We start from the raw sequence: 21,014 nt of genomic DNA on the forward strand, positions 1-21,014 counted from the left end.
TCCCCTCTCCATCTCCATCTCCACCTCCAGTCCCCTCTCCATCTCCACCTCCAGTCCCCTCTCCATCTCCATCTCCATCTCCACCTCCAGTCCCCTCTCCATCTCCATTTCCATCTCTCTCCATCTCCACCTCCAGTCCCCTCTCCATCTCCATCTCCAGTCCCCTCTCCATCTCCACCTCCAGCCCCCTCTCCATCTCCACCTCCAGTCCCCTCTCCATCTCCACCTCCAGTCCCCTCTCCAGCTCCATCTCCATCTCCAGTCCCCTCTTCATCTCCAGTCCCCTCTTCATCTCCAGTCCCATCTCCATCTCTTGACCACTCAGCTCACCCAGCAGCACAAGCGCGTGGGCCCTTCCCAGGTGGGGCAGAAACACAGTCACCCTGGAAGGAACTGGAACACCCATCCAGGTGTGCACACACTCAGCCTTGGCCATGGAGCAGAGCAAAACAGAATGAAACAGAAAATCCTGCCATGAAATGCCTTTAGTGTTATTTCAGACCAAAACCCCAGTGAGTTCTTTAATAAATGCCTTGAAAAATTGCACCCTCTGAGTGTCACATCAACACCACACCTCCTGACATGAGCCTGGAGTGGGAAACAGTGTATGCGTTTTTTTAAAGAATGGCAGTATTAAACTCTGGTTTCTCTTCAGGTTGTAAACACCTTTTGCCTTTTACTAAAGAACGGCAGGGCATCTGTATCCCCAATGTCTCTGTCCCTCTTACTCACTGGCAAAAATCAACAACATGTGGAGAGGAAAGCGGTTATGAAGCATCAGGACCAACAGCTTATCACACAATGGCAGAGCATAAAAATGGTTTCTCCCGAGCTCTGAAGCATGTTTCTCTCTAACAGAGCACAGTGCTACATCTTGCTGATGGCTAATACACATGGTGACGGCGATGGCCAAGGTACCCCCTCCTCCAGTAAGGACACTTGCTATAAATCAGAGGAAGATCGGTGATCGCTGCACACACGTCTACGGGAGCCAGCTCAGAGGCCTCTTCCCCAACATCAACACCGCGTGGCCAGCCCAGACACTATGCAAGGGGCTTCCCACTGCAGCTCAGAAACAAAGGCCCAAGAAAAGGAGCTTCAGGGACAGGAAGATTCCAGTCCTGGCCAGCACCAAGGCTGTCGGAGATTCTTTATGCAAGCACACAGACAACCCAATATTCCTCAGTGTGAAACCAGATCGAAGACACCGGCACTCACCAGTCTGTGCTTGAGGTAGATGGTGATGAGCGGAGAGCCCGACAGGTTCTGAGACAGCATGGGCAGTGGGGACACCTCCAGGGAAATCAGGTGGCTGGTGGCAAACAGCAGGTAGTCCTGGTGACGCATGGCCTCCGCGATCCTGAAGAAGAGACGGAAATCATTACAAAATGGGAAATACATGGGAGCAGCACACAGCCAGAACCTGGGCTGGGAGCCTAACGTTCCACCCGAAACTTTTGAGACCGAAATCTTCTTTGAGATGAAACTTTGATTTCTATCATTCAGCTCCAGCTGCTCTCTTGAAGATATGAAGCTGGTACCTGCAGGTGAGTTCCATTATTCCATGTTTTGACTCGTCATTTGAATTCTCATCTTCAGTACCTACTCTTTTTAAGGTTTGATGCCAGGACCAAGAAGTGAGACAGAGCCCTTGACCTCAAAGAGTTTATAAGAGCAAGACGGCCCAGGAAGTGTAAACAAGCAGAAATACTCAAAGCAACAGGGCACGAATCCCAGCAACTCCACTTAAATCAGCTGTGTGACCGTGGACAGGTAACTCACCCTGTCTGAACTTCAATTTCCCTGATTCTAAGACGGCACAGTGGCCATCTGATGTTTTCCCCGCCCAGTATTTGTTCATCGGTTTCCTGATCAAAGCACCTGCATTTCCCTCCAGGTGACCATCCCCTTCCCTGCTAACAGCCCACACAGCCTGGAGTTCACTCATCTTGACTCAGGAGGAAGCCCTGGTATCTGAGTCTGGATCAGTCAGTACGCTGCAGCCCACAGGCCATGGGACCATTTAGGAATGACACCCAATCCAGTCAAATCCGAGGAGATGCCACAAGGCGAGGTGGGGGAAGAATGTGGGCTCAAAGATCCTTGTGTCTCCCAGCCAGGCTTCTCCTCATGCCCTGAAGGTACAAGGCCCCGGGAACAGCTTGCAATCATGACGAAGAAGACTGACTGAGAAGGAAATTGCCGACAGCTGGAGCCCAGTGACATCAATGGGATGCTGGATCAAGCTGCTCCTGAAGCCAGCTGCCTGCAGAGCTCTTGGCTTCCATGATCCAACAAATTCCCCCTTTGCCTAGAACTGTTTAAGATGGGTTTTCTGTCCCTTGCAACCAATCAAAAGAAGCCAAACTTATGCCTACTGTGCCTGTCTCATGGGGTTATGAGCTTGAAAAGATATTCAGGGCCAGGAGGAGGGTGAGGGAAGCCAGGCACTTGAAGTGCAAGATTGAAGAAAGTGCTCACACCCAGGCTCTGGTAAGTGAGGCACCGAATGACCCCGACGGTGACTGGCTCCTTTAATTTCGTGCCCTCAGCCCATTTGCCCGATTTGGTCCCAGCCTTGCCTGGCACACAGAGGTCACCACGTACCTGTTGCATGAATTTGAATTTGGGGTGACTACACAAAGACGCATGAGACGTGCGGTCACCAGGCCCCCTGTGGTCATCCAGCCATCTGCTTCTGTGTGGGCCTCGCCTGGGTCCTGTGTGCCTCCCCCATCTGCCGTCCAAAGCACTGACTGACTGAGGAATCTGCAGGTGATGTCCACGGAATCACCTTCGGGACATTCCACAGAGCCCTGGGAGCTGGGGCACCATCTTTTTCCTCCTCAATTTGTTTTTCCTTCTAACTAAATTCAAACACCGTGTTCAGTGACCCTGCCTGGGACGGGCGGCAGGGCTCATGGAGCAAAAGCATACCCTACCCCAACCCCAGCCTCTGCACTGTCTCCTTACACTCATCCCTGAACCAGAGCAGGCCTCCAAGAAGCATACGAAATTACTCCTGGAATTGCAAATACAAAGTGTTTACCAAGATGGCACCATAGGAATGAACACCCTGTCTGCTCCTGCAGAAGCTCCTTCCTGCAGAGCATCACCAGTTCACAGGGTGTGGAGCAAATCAGGGGCATTGAGTCTCTGACCTGCGAGTAACAACAGACACGACCGCTCTACCTGGTGATTCTCCTAAGTGACCATGTTATTGATCCAAGCCCACAGTCCAGATGACACACATGGAATAAAACACAAACTTTAAAAAAGAAATCGAGAAGAAAGCATCACTCTAGGTCCATGCTTCTCCCATTTGTTACATTATCGCCCCTCTGAAGAGATTTTTTAGACTTTTTTTCTAATAAGCTTGCCCAGAAAGTTTTAGTCCCACAGAAATACAGGCTATGTTTACGTACAGAACATACACAAACATTCTGCTCTACAGAACCACAGACCCTTGTAACAGCTCAGACGTTTCCCCAGAATAACACCATTCACCTTCTGAGAACATTCACCATGAAGCATGCATAGGGCAGAAAGTAAGGGTGGGCTCGAGGGTGCTGGGACCAAGGCAGAGCCCCGCAGCACAAGCCTGGCTCACCAGCAGAGCCTTGGCCTCGGCCCTGCCCTGCGTGTGACCCCAGGGCCCTAAAACGTGTGGGGCACTTGCTTCAGCCAGGGGCCTGATTCTCACTCTCTGTACCCAGTGCCCCAGTGCTCATGGCCTTTTCCGTAGAGCTCTGTGAACTCAACACCTATGCAATTCCACAAAACACGCTGGAAAAACCATGTTTCTAGCAACACTTAGGGCTATGCCATTAGCCAGCAACAGAGTCACAACCATGGGCTTCGGGCCCTAAACATGCAACGTGATTCGCCCTCAGCTTTCCCTACATGGATGTTTCCCGACCACGCAACCAGTGGCCGCCATCTCCCTCCCAGAACAGAAGCTCCCTTGGGTCCAGATGCTTTCCCATTTGGTTTACTGCTCTCCGAGCTCCTGGAACCATGCCTGACACTGTGGGTGCTCAGCACACATGTGAGTGAGTAAGTGAGTGAGTGAATGGATGAATCTACTCACAGGCAGGCAGTGATGACTTAGATCAACTTCTTAGGAAAAGCGCATGAAAAACATTAAGTGAGAACCTTCAATGAACACAAATGATATGTATGCAAATCCGGAGTGGTTTCCTGGATTCCAGGAACACATGGCCTCCGCCAGGCCCAGTTTGGTAACCAGTGTGATGTCAGACATCAGCCAGGTCAAGATGAGAATGGAGCTAGACGCTCCATTTACGAGCATTTTTCCTCTGGTTAAGGTACTTTCTTTTCCTCTGCCCCTCATACCGTCTCCACCTACCCTGTTCGATGCCACATCAGCCAGGATCCGGGCTCCCTGCCTTTGTGTGCTAAGTGAACAGGAAGCCCCAGGGAGGTCAAAGGGTGTCGGAGCAGACAGTGAGGCCAGGACTCTCGCTTCCCTCAGTCCACCAGGCCACAGCTGCTGCCCAGGGGCCCCTCCGTCTTTGCCTGGGCATGGCGCTCTCCCCTGTCTGGCTGGCCCTGGGGGAAGCAGCACACCCCCATTCTTGTTCCTAGCCCAGTGACTGTGCTGTCCCCCACAGCCCTCCACTCCTGAGCGCACCTTTACAAAATCCTCCTCCTTTCAACGTGCCCCAAGTTACAACCCAGCCCCATAGAGCCGCACTGATGGTCAGGCTCTGCGGCCTCATACTGTGCAGCACATCTGAGCCAAAGCCACACTGCTACTCCGCTCTGCCTTCAGTTACATGGAGAGGACTTAATGTCATGTGAGGCTGAAGAGGAATGCTGAAATCTACGGAGACATGGAGACTTCCCAGCATGTGCAGGAGACTGGCCCAGGAACTCAATCCAAAGACGTCAGAACAAGTGGAATAAGAAAAGGGGCTGTGATTAGATTATCTGGAGAATTTTCAAGTCCCCACAGTTACCACGTCACATCAGGGAGTGAATAAATATCACAAATGAAAACACTCCCTGGTAAAGGAGCTACTTGATAACTGGCTCCTGATGACACATAGCTGTGTGCCCATGGAGTCCCCCACCCATCCGTCAAACGCTGCTTCTCACCCACCCTGAGCGGGAGAATTCAACACCACCCTAGGAAGACAGTGTGAAGGAAACTCCAATATTGTGAACAAGGTGGCACATGGTGGCATCTGTGAGTGTGATCTTGGATGACAGTGAATTCTTGAAGGAGACCTGAGCCCTTGACTAATGCAAACAGCAGAAGGAGAGAACATTGAGGACAACAGGTGGACTCCTCAGCGCGATGCTGCCTGGATGATGATGTTCTCTGTATCAAGCAGTCTTGCAGCAAGGGCCTTTCAGAAAAGCACTGCAACAGCCATTAGTCCTGCCTACGCCAGGAACCCCTCATCTTTGTACTGTGAATAGTCAAACCCGCAGGAAATTTGCCAGAAAACACTACAACGAATGCGCTTCACCTACACTTTCAGCTCTTACCATTTGCCATGTTCACTTTATCCGGCATGGTCACACTCACACTTGACACACACACACGTGTCATGCACATACATGCAGGCCTACACACATACACATGTACACACATACATCACACAAATGCACACACACATGCACAGACACACCTACATACATACATCACACATGCACATGTGTGCATTTGCACACACACAGCACACACGTTCACACAACACACGTGTGTACGCATAACACATATACACCACACAAGCACACATATGCACAATGCACATGTACCTGTGCGTGCACACATACATATGCACCTGTGTGCACACACATGTACACAAAACACATGTGCACACATAACACACATATACCACACAAGCACACACATGCACAATGCACATGTACCTGTGCACACACACATGCACATGCACCTGTGTGCACACACATGTACACACATGTGTACACATAACACATATACACCACACAAGCACACACAATGAACATGTCCCTGAGTACACACACACATATACACGCACACATGCACATTTCCTTTTTGCTGAAGCACTAGTGGTGCCTTGGTGGCATCACGGCACACTCCATCTCTACATGTGTCTCCTAAAAATGGAGACCTCCTCCTACGTAACCATCAAATGATCATACTCAGAAATTTAACGTGGACCCTACAAGATGCCCTAATGCACAGCCCAGAGTCAACTGCACATGCCCCTGCCCACCGTCCCTCATGCCCTTCAGAGTTCCACGTCTCTCAACCCAGGAACGTGCATTCGCTCCGGCAGTGAACCTCTTTAGTCTTCCCAGTCTGGAACTGCCCAACCTATTTTCCCTTGAACCCAAACCACAGCCGCACCAACATCCCTTGGCTCAGGTGTGTTGAACTGCTTCCTGGTGAGGGGCATCTGGCCATGCGTCTGACAGGAGGATGTCATAGGAGGCATGGCTGTCTCCCCATGACGTGACAGCAAGAGACATGGCCCACAGTGTGTCCCACGTCGATAATGTGAGTGTGGCCACCTGGCTGCAGGAGTTCAGCAGATATCCCCATTACCAGGCACCCTCCTACCTGATGACAGCTAGAACTTCTCCTGCTGGCCTGCGCATGCACGGACGGCTTCTGCCTGGTTCTTCACTGCACTGAGGGCTGTGGAACTGTGACCTACCCGTTCCATCGATGCTCTGTGCTACTCCATGGTGACTATGGACAGACACTGAGCCAGGTCCACCTTCCCATTCATCACATGTGAGTCCCTCATAGCCTGGGGAGAGGCCCTTCCCTCTACGGGCCATGGCTTCCACCTTCACAGGAGGAATGGGAGCAGGCGAGTCTCGGTCCTGTCCACCTTGAGGAACCGCAGTCCAGGTGCTGGCCAGGCCTAGACCAAGCACTGGTAGAAGCTGAACAGTCTCCATCATTACAGGGCCAGGCAGCGAGCAAGACTCAAAGGACCCTTGAGGTACAGGCAGCCTGGCAAGAACCAGCTAAGCCCCCACCGGGCCATGGGTGGTCAGATGTCGCCCCTGCAGTCATCACAGGGGCCCTGGAATGGTCTGCCTGGGCCTGGTCATGGCAACAAAAGTTACTCCTGGCCCAGACCCCACCCTTCATGCACTGAGACTCACTTACTCACCGCCGTCCCTGGAGAAGGAATTAAAGGACATCACGGTACCAAAGCACCCTTTTATCCTCGCGACACACAGTGGACATGTGAGGATGACAGTGCACAATACGAAGACAAAGACGGAGGGAAGCCCACTGCAGGCAGGCAGAAGCCTGGCACACACCCGTGCTGCCAGCACGACCACTGTACTAACCTGCTTCCCATCGTTCTGGGATTTGATTATTGCCTCAGAGGCAAAATGGTGCAAATGCCCGATCAGCTCGCAAAATCACAAAAGCAGGCACTTCTGTGTCTTGGTTAAGAATACCAAGCACTGCTTACACAATTAGCTCATTCAGTCCTCCTGGCAACCATCCTGGCAACCCTCAGAGATCAGTGCTATTATTATTCCTGTTTTGAGAGAAGAACACAGGCCTCAGGCTCAAGTCATTTGCCCAAGGTCACACAGCTAAGGAGCACGCCTGCTGGAGGAGGAAGCAGGAGTCTGGACCTAAATCTATTCTATTAACCAAACACTTTGTCCCCTCCACTTCTGTCCACCTCTTCTGCCACAGGATAGAATGTAACAAACAAGTCCAGAGACCTTACTGGGTGAGCTGTTTGGATGACTTTTTCTAGGCTGATTTTGACAACAAGGCATCTTTGCACTAAGTGCTGACTTGAGACCTTCACCTGGGCTGAAGACCCAACTTCACTGTAAATGAAAAACATGTTCCATCGCTGCAAAGCAATTCTGTTTTGACTTCAGCACATAAATGTGCTGCTGATGAAACTTGTTGTGGGGCTGGTGTCAAAGCTGACCAACCAGGGATGACCTGCCTGTATCATTTCTGGGCCCTCAGTTTGCAGGGGAAAGTCAGAGTTAGCTATATTGTTCTGGGACACAGTGGCCTGAATCCTGGGGCTCTAGTGTCCTCTCTGCAGACATCTGGGCCTGTGAGGACCTCAGAGAGAGGGTGAAGGCTGAGGCCCTGGGGACAGGCGGGACAGACTGTCTTCCATCTGCAAGGCTGTGGGCTCCTCAGAGCAGGCCCGCCAGCCTCTCCTCCGCCCATGCCTGCCAGCACTGATCTAATGGAGGATCTGGCAAAGATCTGCAAACTGCAGCTCGTGGGCTGGCTGCCTGATTTTGTAAATAAAGCTGTATTGGAAGACAGCCACTCCCCAATTCCCTCACATACTGTCTCTGACTGCCTTCACCCTGTGAGGGCAGAGTTATGGAAAGCGAAGGCAATTGACAATCTGGCCCTGCATGAAAGAGCTGGCTGACACCTGGCTGGAGTCAGATTCTGGCAGTCACAGTGAACTGTCCCTGAAATGTGTGCACCCTGCGTCTGGAAGCAGTCCTCCCGCCTTTTGTAAGTGTGGGCAATGGCACAGATGCCACTCTCTTATGCAGGTTCTGTCACACAGCGACACCTCGCAAACGCACGTCTCCTACATTTCACCAAAAGGCCAGTTTCATGGTGGAAAGTTCAGCAGGAGGGGCCAAGGGAGGGTCAACTTTTCATTCACTATCCTGGAAAGATTTCTCCAAATAACTGAGATGGCATCTTTATGAGGAAAATAGACTGCACTTTCCTTGGACCGTTTTTCTGAAGAATTTTGGAAATCACACATAAAGAGTGGCGGGTCCCCCACTTTCCTTCATTACGAGGAACTTGGTAAGCATGCAGGCTTTCCCAGAGAAATCTGACCCAGAAGATGGCATTTCTTCCAGATCACAAAATTACGACTACATTCCTGGGGAAAGAGGCCCACCCCAACTCCTCATTTCCCTCGCCCTCCCCACCCTCCCCGTCCCCCTCGCAGTCCCCCTGCCCTTGCTCTTCTTCTGGGTCCTCAGGACCCAAACCCATGAACTGATGCTGCAGGAGCCAGCTCTGGTCCTAGGCAGGGGCCTGTCTGGAGGACAGCAGAGGCAGGGGACAGAGAGAGCAGGTCTAGACAGCATCCTCGGGGTTCCCGGGTCCAGCCATGCCCAAAGCCCACCCGCTCCTCCCTTCTCAGTCCCCTTAGCCCTCGGTTTCCTGGCCTTCCACTTAAGCTGGTGTGAGATGGCTTTGCCCATCTATGTGTCTGCCCATGACTGACGCAGGTAGGTCTGTTGTCTTTCATTCCACAGCAGCGGAAACTGAGGCTCAGAGAAGTTAAGTCTCTTGCCAAGATCACACAGTTTGGTCCAGACGGGTTGGCAGGGTCTCCTAGCTGTGCTCCTGATCTCCACTCTGCCAGCCTGGCCCTGGGCCTGCAGTTCCTCAGTGCTCTTCAAAACGCTGCACATTTCCTTGCCTGAGTGGTGAAGTGCCCGGCGCTCATGTCCAGGGTTCTTGGACACAGTGTTGTGCATGGGTGTGACCACGTGTAGGGCGGGCATCCCTGTGGCCAGCTACCCAGCAGACCTACGCACACCCACACCCCTGAGCTGGGCACCCCCGAGACTCACTTGGTGTGGGCAGGCCGGATGTTGTTCAGGTAGTAGTGCATGCTGTGGTACAGAAGACCCACGACAGTGGTCCAGGCTGCAGAGAGAGCAGAGCGGCCGGTGCTGTCAGTGCTCCAGGCCACGGGCAGGAGAAACACAAAGCCCCTCACCCCGACCTGCGTGGTGCCACCCCTCACACACAAGAACCCTCTAGGGAGAAGGAAGTGAGAACGACACTCGGGCAGAATTTGCAAGGACCAAGACCGCAGCAACTCTGCAGCAACTCAGCAGCGTGACAGTGGTTCCCTGGTCAGAGGCAGGGGTCCCCTGAGCCGCATTTTTTATTATGTGACTCGACTTGGGCCTACACAAGAATGGAACCCCAGGTTCCTGAATAGGCGAACCCCTCGCCTGGCCCACAGCCACATGAGCAGGGAGGGGAGGTGGCCCCATCTTTTTAACTTTGGCTGACCAGGCGTGTGCCGATTTGAGAGGATGTAGGTAGGATGACTTCCCAGCAGGCCAGATTCACCAGGCGAGCAGTTGTAAATGCTCCCAGACCTCACCCCAAATTCCAGTTCCGTAGCCTGGAGTGGGCACAGCATTAGCATCACTAAGGAACCTCTCAAGGGCATCCATGAGCGTGGCCCGAGGACACGCCTGAGAACGCTGCCCAGGGCCTCTCCTGCAGGACGGGACAAGAGGCCTGGGGGAGCACGGGAGCTGACTGGTGCAGTGCACACCCACCAAAGCCGGGGACTCTTCAGAAAGACTGTGGGAGCCACTCTGGCAGGGAGTCTGGCGTAGCCACACTCACCGTGGCTGTGGAAGGCCTCGTGGGGAATCTGGATGAAGTTCTGCCCGCAGGCTGGGAAGCGGTAGTGGGAGGAATTCATGGTCTTGGGTAGGACTTTGGCCACGGAAAACTCTGCGGTGGAAGGAGACAGAGAGAGCGGAAGTCCCGTCAGAGAGCTCACAGGCTGCAGGAAGTCAGACTGCAAAACCCCATCCCATCTGCTTTTGTATTTTAACAGATCAAGCTCCCCAAGGGAAGTATAATTACCTTTAGACAGCAAGGCCTCAAAAAAAAAAAAAAAAGGAAAAAGAAAAGAAGAGCTCAGGCAGTGATTGCCACGGCGAGGCTTAGCATTCCGGCCCGCGCACCACGGGGCTCCTCACCTGGGGCAGCCCCACCCAGCACAGCGCCCCAGCTCTCAGGGATGATGCAAGGATGGGCCTTGCTCAGCGATGCAGTGACACTGGCTCCTCTCCCAACTAACCCGTGTGGCTCGCTTCAGCCCATTTTCCCCAGCTTGGCTCTTGCAGTGAAGTATCAGCATTATAATGAGCTCCAGGTAAAGGCTTTTAAAACCAAAACGACATCACCTCTGCCTCTACAATTAGACAACTGTGTGACAACTATCCTGGAGCACAGGTGAGAGCAAGCTGACTCCAGAAACCCGAGGCTGCCCCTTTTATTCCACAGACTCTCACAGGCACTGCTGCTTCTGCCTCCTGCTCTGAACTGAGACCACCGCCCCGAGCCAGGTCTCCCAAGTCACTGGGAAAACCTCACTGGCCTTGTGTGCACATCATGGCTGAACACGCCCACACTGATATGACCATAGGTTTTCCTTCCAAATGTGGTTTGCACAGGGCAGCGCAGTCAGGGAGACGGAGTGTGGCTCTCCACTAAGGGTGTGAGGAGGCAGGCAGCAAAACGCCGCCTCCAGCCCCTGCCCCTGCCATGCAGCACACTCTTACAAGCGACAGCTACCTGCCATGGCGGAGGAGCCCTCCACGGTGACCTGGGGTGTGCTGGCGTGCAGGTTGGAGGATATGTGGCCCATGACGGTGTCAATGGTGTAGACGAGACTCAGCACCACGGCGCGGTCCTGCAGCAACACAAGCGCCAGGAGCCGTGAAAATCCACCCACTCAGCAAGCAGGCACACCAAGCACACAAAATCCAGCTTCCCCATATCAGCCAAGAGGGAGGAAGAAGTCACATGACTGCTATTTTCCATGGATCAGGAGGGGCCACACAGAGGCCACACACCCGACTGAGCTCACAGAACATGGACACAGCTGGGTGGACCCATCATCCCAACCATCGTTGGCTTCTGTGTTTCTACATTTAGACACGGGGACGGAGGGGGCCCGACCCCTGGTCCTGCGTCCTCCCTGAACTCACAGAGCAGCCTTAGGCACATTCCAGACCCTCCCCCGCCTCTCTGCGCTTCACAAGGAGGAGCTGATCGCCCCGAGGTCCACTCCAGGATGCGGACACCAGCAGCTCTGCCCCTTCTCCATGAAGGGTAGCTGCTTCCGAGGTGCCAGCACCCCAACTGTCTCTGGCTTCCTTAACTTCGCAGGTGCTCTCCTTCTGCTCCAAGAGCCCTCTTTCCATTCTTAGCTCCAGGGCAGAGGATCCTGGTGGATACTGCCTCCAGGAAAGCAGGGGCCCTCTCGGCCCCTGAACCTGCAGACAGCTCAGGGCCCAATGCTCAGAGCTCAGGGCACACATCCGCTCTCAGGCTGACTGCCCTCATCCTCAGACACATGTCACCAGGGGAGACACCTCCTAAGCCCTGCTGAGCTACTCAGCTGAGCTCTGCCTTCACTGCTTCTCTTCTTTCCGCCTTTCTGGGGAAGTACCTGTCTACTGCTAAGTCCTCAGCATTCTCCCACAAATGCACACTCCAGGAGAGCCTAATGAGCTGCAAATAGAATGCTGAGGCCAATTTTAGAAATGTTCTTTTAGGCCTATGGCCTGATTTCAATCAGCCAGGCCCAGTTAAGCACAGGGAAGTCTGTGCTTCTGGCATGCAGTTCTGTGGGGTAGAGACCGGTTCATCTGTTCTCTTTACCGCGTATTGGACCCCACCTAAGTCTGGACAGTTTCCTGGTTATTCTTATTTTGTGACAGATTTGCAATAGTTTGCACTCAAAAGCAGTTAATTTAAAATCATGCATAAAATATGTCTGCCTGGGTCTTCCATTGGCTGTTCTCCAGGTGTTCCCAGCCTGCAGCTTTGGACACAGTCCCCCTGAAACCATGAAAAAGGTCATACCTTCTGAAAAGTAATTGGTTTATAGCTAAGACTGTATCCATCTTGCATTCTTGAGCTGTTTTTTCTCCCTTTGCCAATGTTACACCTAATCTCATTCCACTTGAAATTGTTCAAACAAAAGTTTATCAAATGTAAACTCTAACGCAATCTTATTAATAACGAGAAAATAAAATGCCACTTCTGCCTTTCAAACTGGCAAACATTTTTAAATATTATCGGGGCTTAGGAGAATGAGCACTTTAGTATCCATGAAGGGTAGCTGCTTCCGAGGTGCCAGCACCCCAACTGTCTCTGGCTTCCTTAACTTCGCAGGTGCTCTCCTTCTGCTCCAAGAGCCCTCTTTCCATTCTTAGCTCCAGGGCAGAGGATCCTGGTGGATACTGCCTCTGGTGTGGTTAGTACCCTTCCGGGTCAAGGCAGTTAAGAGTCCTCCTCACCCTTCTCTGCCCCTGCCTGGCAACCTTGGAAGCCACATGTTGAAAAGCCAGCACTGGAAGATGGATGGAGCCAGGATCCCTGAGTACCTGGGTGGAAAAGAGGCTCCTCTGACCCACTCTGGACTTTGCATGGGGGAGAAGTAAATTTCTACTGTGTGGAGCCACTGAGATGTGCGGATCTACTTGTTATTGCAGCACATCCTGGCCTGACTAATAGTGTTGCAGGTGAATACTTAATATCACTAGAAAGTGATATTGACATAATTAAGAAAACAATTAAATCAAATATACAATATGTTTGTTGAATATATATATACATATATAAGTGAATTGAAAACCAGACTATGAGGAAATTACAAGTGTTAATAATCTCACAGTTTTATGATTTGAAGTGATTTTTATCTTATGTTTTTTATTATCTGCATTTTCTAACTTCTTCACAACTATTTACTTGTTTTCTTTTTAAATAAGTACAATTAATAGTTAGTTTTAGAAATAAGGGAAAAATTATTTCATTCTCCTTTCTAGTTGAGTACAGAGAACAAGAGAAGCTTTTTCCTACACCTTGATCATGAAGTACGTATTGTCACATGTTCTTTTCTTACTAAATCCAGTGACTTTTAATGTAAAAAGCTTTTTATTATCATTCAAGAATGATGTGATGGTAAAAATATACATATTATATAAAATGACCAAGATGAAGCAAATACACATTTCTCATGGGAAAAAAACCATCATTTCCTTCTTCCGTGTTTAGGACATTAACACATTACAGACGTATGTGCAATTCTTTTGCTGTAGAGGACAAGGCATTTTGAATCAGCTGCACATCTACTCGAAATGAGCTCTCATATCCCAGATGTCAGGACTGGAAGACACATCATTCTTTTTATGGATGTAAACTGCCCCATATTATGCCACTTCTAGGAAGACAAAATGGTTCCCAAGGCACATACATTTTGAAGATCAAAATTTTTTTGTTTTTGTTTTTGTATTTGAGACAGAGTCTCACTCTGTCACCCAGACTGGAGTGCAGTGACACAATCTCGGCTCACTGCAACCTCTGCCACCCTATTCAAGCAATTCTCCTGCCTCAGCCTCCCAAGTAGCTGGGATTACAGGCAACACCCCCACCACCACATCCAGCTAATTTTTGTATTTTTAGTAGAGACGGGGTTTCACCATGTCGGCCAGGCTGGTCTCGAACTCCTGACTCAAGTGATCCACCTGCCTTGGCCTCCCAAATTGTTGGGATTACAGGCATGAGCCACCTTGCCCAGCCATGTTCTTTACTCTTACCTCTGAAACGGCAGTCCAACCAGGCAGTAGAAGGACCTCTCCCATGGCTTTTAAGAAGGCCTAAAGGTGGACAAAATGACACTGTTCAGAACCTATCCTTAGGTGACAAACTTGAAGACCTTGAGTTTTCCCCGCATCTCCCAATGGGTTTCTATCAACCATCAGTTCAGTTTAATGCACCGCAATAAACAAAAACAGCTGAGGCATGTGCCACATTGTATTTTACAAAGCCCTTTTATAGATGTTATCTTATTTGCTCCCTGTGACAGCCCTGGAAAGTCAGTGGCCAGCTCCAGAAAGTCAGAACAAACACTGCTCAGTGATGGCAGGAGCCCTAGCACAGCACCTGGGGGATACCACGGGCCCTTGGTGAAAGTCTGTTGAATGGATGGACGGATGGGAAAACCAAGGCCTGCTGGATCTGCTTTTCTCAGCGTCAGAAACCAAACTGACGTTGAAGCACTCGTGTTAACTGAAAATAACCTCTTCGGAAAGCAGAGGCTACTCAGGCCCTCGGTCAGCTCACCTTAAAACCATGTTTAGTTGGGCTCACTATTATTCTAAGGAAACAATGAAATTAATTTCTACCGTTTCCTAATCAGGAGATTTAAATGAAAACGTGGATTTTCTATTTCTTTTGAAAAAAGCAGAAGCTTGGACACCCCCTAGCCCACACTCCCATAAAACCACAATTGACCACAGCTGAGCAGCTCAGGCTTCATGGCTGTGTCCTCAGCTCCCTAGACCCCACCACTCCCCACTGCCTCACACTCTGTTCATTTCACTCATCTGCATTATTCACACAGGCTCTTAACTGTTTGTCTCCAACTATCAGCACCAGAATTAAACTGAGAGGCTGACCAAAATCTCCCACATTTCTACCAAACTGCCATCTCCAGAATACGCACCTTCTTCCTCACACTCTGAGACACTAAATATTTAGAGAACACATCATCAAAACTCCTCACTCATTCATTCATCTTTATGAGATCAATATTTTTTGAGACCTTAGAGTGCAAGGCCTTAAGAATTAACGAAATAGGAAACAACCACCATCCTGTCTTCATTGAGCTGGAGCACGGGCAGTAAACTTCTTAAAGGGTCACATAGGAATGAGGTCAGGCCTCATGGGTCATGCCCTGTGTCACAAACACTCAATTCTGCCATGGCAGTGCAAAAGTGGCTGTGGACAATGCAGATTTGGCCCAAGAGCCATAGTCTGCTGACTCTTGATCCAGAGCAGTCTGCCACACAGAAATATAACATGAGCCACGCTTATCATTTTAAATTTTCAAGCAACATATTAAGAAGTAAAAAAAAAAGGTGAAAATTTTAATGATTTTACTTAGCTCAAAATCTAAAATATTATTTCAATACAGAATCCATATGAAATTACTAATTAGAAATTTCCCTTTTCTTTGTACAAGGTTTTGGAAATCCAGTGTGTCTCTTACACTCACAGCACATCTCTAGTTGGACGAGCCACACACAGCTAATCACCACCTCACAGTACAGTACAGGAAACGACTCCTTGCCATTTTCCTGTCCAGCTGCTAGTGGACAAGTGAGAAGCCAGGACACCACAGAAACTTGTATAAAAGGGCCAGGCGTAGTGGCTCACACCTGTAATCCCAGCACTTGGGAGGCTTTTAGAAAGGGTGGATCATTTGAGGTCAAGAGTTCAAGACCAGCCTGGGAAACATAGTAAGACCCCATCTCTACTGAAAAGACAAAAATTAGCTGGGTGTAGTGGTGCATGCCTGTAGTCCCAGTTACTTGGAAGGCTGAGGCAGGAGAATCACTTAAACTTAGGAGGCAAAGGTTGCAGTGAGCCAAGAGCTCGCCACTGCACTCCAGCCTGGGTGACAGAGCGAGACTCCACCTCAGAAAAAAAAAAAAAAAGAAAAGAAATTTGTATAATGGATGCCAAAAATTTCTCACTGGGTCAGAGATCACTGGGGTTTGGGTAAATCTGCATGATTCATCTCCAGGATACCCAGCCAGATACCCCAAAACAGGTCTATACCGGGGTCCCACACGGATGACACACAGGCTGAACCTGCCTCGTTGATGTATTTTATTTGGTTTGCACATAATTTCATTTAAGATTTCAGTTCACTGCCCACTTCTTAAAATTGGGAGATTTCCCATTTTAAAATTCCAGGTATGGGGGTTTTCTTGTAAAATCAGAAGCAATAACCCTAAAGGTTAAGGACAGGTGGTGTTGAGTAGCAGGCTACTGCTGGCTGCAGATGAGGTGGTACATTCAGGCTGCCCTACCTCTACTTCCCACTCTTGCTCTGTCTGGCCCAAGGTATCCATTTCCTTTAGTCCCTCAAGCCATGTGAGTTTGCAACCTCTGACTCTCAAGTTTAGCTGAGGGGAAGAAGGAAGAAAAGCACCAAAGAAAGTAAAAGTGACCGAGCTTAAAAACAAAGTGTTTCCTATGTAGACCTGCATTGCCATGTGTCTTCCAAACCAGACAGCCCATGAGGAAACGGAGCTGCCTCAGCCTCCACCCACCTCACTGCACAGACACCATCCCCACACAACACCCCCAGCCCCCCTCACCTGAGCTCTACAGAAGGCAGCCCTGCCTGGCCTTGTCTGGGCGCGTGCCTGTCTGGCCTTGGCCCCAAGTTCTGCTTGCCTCACTCTGCCCCCGCTTCACTGCTGCCAGCCCCACCAACTCTTCCCAGATCCCTGCCAGCCTGGCCACTCCCTATCACACTCAGTTCAGGGACCTGCTGGGTGCTGTGGCCACAATGACATGGCTAATTGCTGCCACTGCAACATCAGGTGCGACACACACCCTTCTAGCCAGTGATGAAGAGATCACAGTCAGGCAAGCAGTGGGCCACAGTGTCTCCAGGCCTGCCCTAGGGCAGGACACACTCTTCTAGAAGATTCTAAGGAGTGACCTTTAGAACCAGCACCCCACAGGCAGCTTTCCAGAGAACTGGACATGGCCTAGGTCACAAGCCCCACGAGGACAGGGCAATGCCTGGCATATCCATCACACATCCCCAGCACCAAGCCCAGCATCTGGCAGAGAGCCAAGGCTGCACAATGTACTTAATGAATAAAGTCATCAGTGAACCCACTCATGAGAATGCAACTGTGGTTCATTAAGCCATCCATTTTATAATTAATGAAGCAACCCACCCACAAGTAGGTGTTTAATCAACATGCGTCCAATTATTTAATCTCACTTGGACTCCCTCCTTCCCTAGACACCAAGAAACACAGAGGGAGCCTGGACTGAGCGTCTGCTGCACATTCCTGAGGATGCTTCAGGGTACCCACGGCTAGTCAGAGGGGAGGGCGCCCAGGCCCAGAGTGGGTGTTTATTGAGTGCCGACTGTGTACCACAGCTAGTCAGAGAGGAGCACGTGTGCCCGGAATGGGTGTTTATTGAGTGCCAACTGTATACCATGATTAGTTAGCCGGGAGGGCGCCAGTGCCCAAAGTGAGTATTAAGCCCGACTGCATTCCGTAACTACAGGCAGGGCACTAGTCCCCAGAGTGTGGGTGTTTATTAAGTGGTAACTGCACAGAAGGCACCACCTGTCACAGTGACGCCTTATAGCCCAATCACAATAGAAACAAGAATGTTACTATTTGTAAATCAGTTACTACATACCAAGCCCTGTCCCAACACCTCACACCCGGTCTTGTGTGTACATGCATGAGGACCTTCCGGCTTGTCCACATCTGCTCTTTCTTTTTAGACGGAGTCTCGCTCTGTCTCCCAGGCTGAAGTGCAGTGGTGCGATCTCGGCTCACTGCAACCTCTGCCTCCGGGTTCAAGCGATTCTCTTGCCTCAGCCTCCCGAGGAGCTGAGACTACGGGTGCACGCCGCCACGCCCGGCTAATTTTTTGTATTATTTTAGTACAGATGGGGTTTCACCATGTTGCCCAGGCTGGTCGCAAACCCCTGAACTTAGGCAATCCGCCTGCCTCGGCCTCCCAAAACGCTGGGATTACAGGCGTGAGCCACCACGCTGCACCCGCTCTTTCCACCTAACACCCGGCCGGCCCTTCCCTTCAGAGCCCGGAAGAGCTCCCACACTGGACAGCCTTGGCCCCACCCTAGAGCTCCTTCATGACTGGCTGAGCCGGGGGCCAATCCCACTCCTCTTGGTTAGTGATTGGTTCAGGTATGGTCATGTGGCCCAGCTCTGGCCAATGAGATGTGAAGGGAACTCTGCAAAGGGAACCATGGGAAAGATTTCCCGCTGACAAGGAGGGAGGTCTCCAGACCCGGTCTTTCCCTTGTGGACGCTAGGGTACGGCGTGGGTGCCGGGGGCCTGCAGCCGGGCGGGAAAAGGGACAAGTGCCCAGAGGATTATAGCGGTGCTGGCCCGTCCCTGCTGCGAGTGAAGACTGAGCTCGTGAATCCCAGGGTTCCCACCTCTGGGCCTCCTGTTGCCCGAAGCAACCACATGGCCTGACGTCTAAGTCTGCCGAGCAGAGGGCCCTGCTTCTCATCGCCAGAAGCACCTGGGAGATGCGGGCCACCTCACTGTCCCCGTCACAGTGTCACAGTGGGCAAGTGGGGGTGCCGAGCTTGAATACCCCGCCCACGGACACCGAGCCAGGAGTGGTGGAGCTGGGGTCAAAGCCAGGTCTGAGTCCCGCAGTCCGTGTGCTTCCCTTTAAAGCCCCTCTCAGACTCGGTGACCTGTCATCACTCCCTCGCCCCTGAGCCTCTTGAAAGCAGGGAGTGGCACTTGGTCACCCTGAATCCCCAGAACTTAGCATTTTCTATGAATGAATGAATGAAATCTGAGAAGTTTAACTTCTCCTATCTGACAGAAAAGCTGTTGGGAACCTCCCTCCACTCTGAGATGTCTCAGGTCCCTGAACACAAGGCTCTGCGTGTGCTTCTTTGGGTATGTCTTCAGCAAGGAAATCAGTAAGAAGTATGAATCCTTAAAAAGTACTCACCACTTACCCAGCACATAGGAACCCATCTGTGCACGGAGGAACCCATTTATCCCCGATGAGGTGGGTACTGTTATTTCCTCCGCATCTCAGAGGAGCCAAGTGAGGCAGAGATGTTACCTCACTTGACCAAGGGCACAGAGTAACTGTAGATCAAAGGTCAATGTGGCCACGGGGCTCCATATACCTGCTCCTAACCCATATGCTGTGCTTTCAAGCTGAGCCAGTCTCAAACCCCATTCTGTCTTTGCATCAGCAAAAATGAGCCCTGGCCCTGAAAGAGAAGACAGCAAGGCCATGAGAGACCACAACCTACCTCTGCCTTCATCTGGAAACTACTTTGAGGAACAAAAAGAGGAAGCATCTTGATTTTAATGCCATCAATATTGCAGTCTCTAAGTGTTTAGATAGCTTTGGGGATTCCCACTGTGCACAGGCTGTGGTCCACACCCCATGAGTAGATGTGCAAGTGAGGCCCCTCCACCTTTTACCTGTTGCCAGGAGGCAGCAGAGTTTATTTAGACTAGGAGTTGCCAACCCACATGCCCACAGGGGCCAGGTGGCTACACAGGGGGGACCAGGCAGGTTGGGCATTGAGAAATCACTGCAAAGGCTCAAGTGCCCCTAAAGGAGGTTCCACTGAGCTCTACAGAACTGGCCAGAAGGGCCACACCAGCTGTTCCTTCATGGGAAGCCTGAAACGCAAACTTTTAAGTGAAAGTTCCTGCTTTTTTAAACTCGATGTAGGTCAAACAAAACACGTCTATGGTCCCGGTGACTGTGCTACCCCTGGTCCGCCAGACACAGACATCAAATAGCCTTACCTTGGTGAGATTCAAGGCCGTCTCCTCCGAGAGGGACTTACTAGGTAAGCTGAGGGATACATTTTGGAGGTAACTCAGTACAACTCCAGGACTTTGGAAGTTTTTTCTCTCTTCTGTCAGGTTGGTTATGATGGGATGGTAGGCATCTGTGGACGTCTGAAAGAAATTGGCTACATGAGTTTCTACTAAGAACTAAAACCAAAATATTATGCAGAAATGTAATGTGTCCTACTCTGGATCAAAAAAGCTTTTATTTATTTTTTTTTTTCAGACTGAGTCTCGCTCCGTCGCCCAGGCTAGAGGGCAGTGGTGCAGTCTCAGCTCACTGCAGCTTCTGCCTCCCAGGTTCAAGCAATTCTGCTTCCTAAGCCTCCAAAGTAGCTAAGAATACAGGCATGTACCACCATGCCTGGCAAATTTTTGCATTTTTAGTAGAGACAGGGTTTCACCATGTTGGCCAGGCTAATCTCAAACTCCAGACCTCAAGTGATCCTCCTGCCTCAGCCTCCCAAAGTGCTGGGATTACAGGAGTGAGCAACTGTGTCTGGCTGCTCTTTTTTTATTTATAGAGATGAGATTTCACTATGCTGCCCAGGCTGGACTCAAGCAGTCCTCCTGCCTCAGCCTCCTGAGCAGCTGGGAATACAGGCGTAGCCACCACACCCAGCTGATCAAATGTTTTTATACCATGATAGTAATATAGCTCCTACTATGTACCTGACACTTTTGTGAATATTTTGCTTACACTAATATTTTATCCTCACAACAACCTTACGAAATAAGTCCCCATCGGATGGATGAAACTAAGCACAGAGAGGCTTACACAACAATAAGCGGTAGAACTTGGATTTGAACTCAAGTACATGGGTCC

The 21,014-nt window shown here is 50.7% G+C and overlaps 1 protein-coding gene across 2 annotated transcripts in view; it reads right to left on the minus strand.

Annotated features, from left to right (window-relative positions):
• ADGRD1 (adhesion G protein-coupled receptor D1) overlaps positions 1-21,014 on the minus strand; it is a 175,261-nt gene that overhangs the window by 114,619 nt on the left and 39,628 nt on the right. For both annotated transcript variants that reach the window (XM_037729923.1, XM_017504508.2), the window contains 6 exons: positions 20,144-20,299; positions 14,371-14,430; positions 11,339-11,456; positions 10,379-10,489; positions 9,583-9,658; positions 1,219-1,360 (listed from right to left, as the gene is read on the minus strand). In XM_037729923.1, coding sequence (XP_037585851.1) covers positions 1,219-1,360; positions 9,583-9,658; positions 10,379-10,489; positions 11,339-11,456; positions 14,371-14,430; positions 20,144-20,299 — 663 coding nt within the window. The remainder of the gene's footprint in view (positions 1-1,218; positions 1,361-9,582; positions 9,659-10,378; positions 10,490-11,338; positions 11,457-14,370; positions 14,431-20,143; positions 20,300-21,014) is intronic.

This window comes from Cebus imitator, unplaced genomic scaffold, assembly GCF_001604975.1.
Source record: "Cebus imitator isolate Cc_AM_T3 unplaced genomic scaffold, Cebus_imitator-1.0 Scaffold323, whole genome shotgun sequence".
Lineage (NCBI taxonomy): Eukaryota > Metazoa > Chordata > Mammalia > Primates > Cebidae > Cebus > Cebus imitator.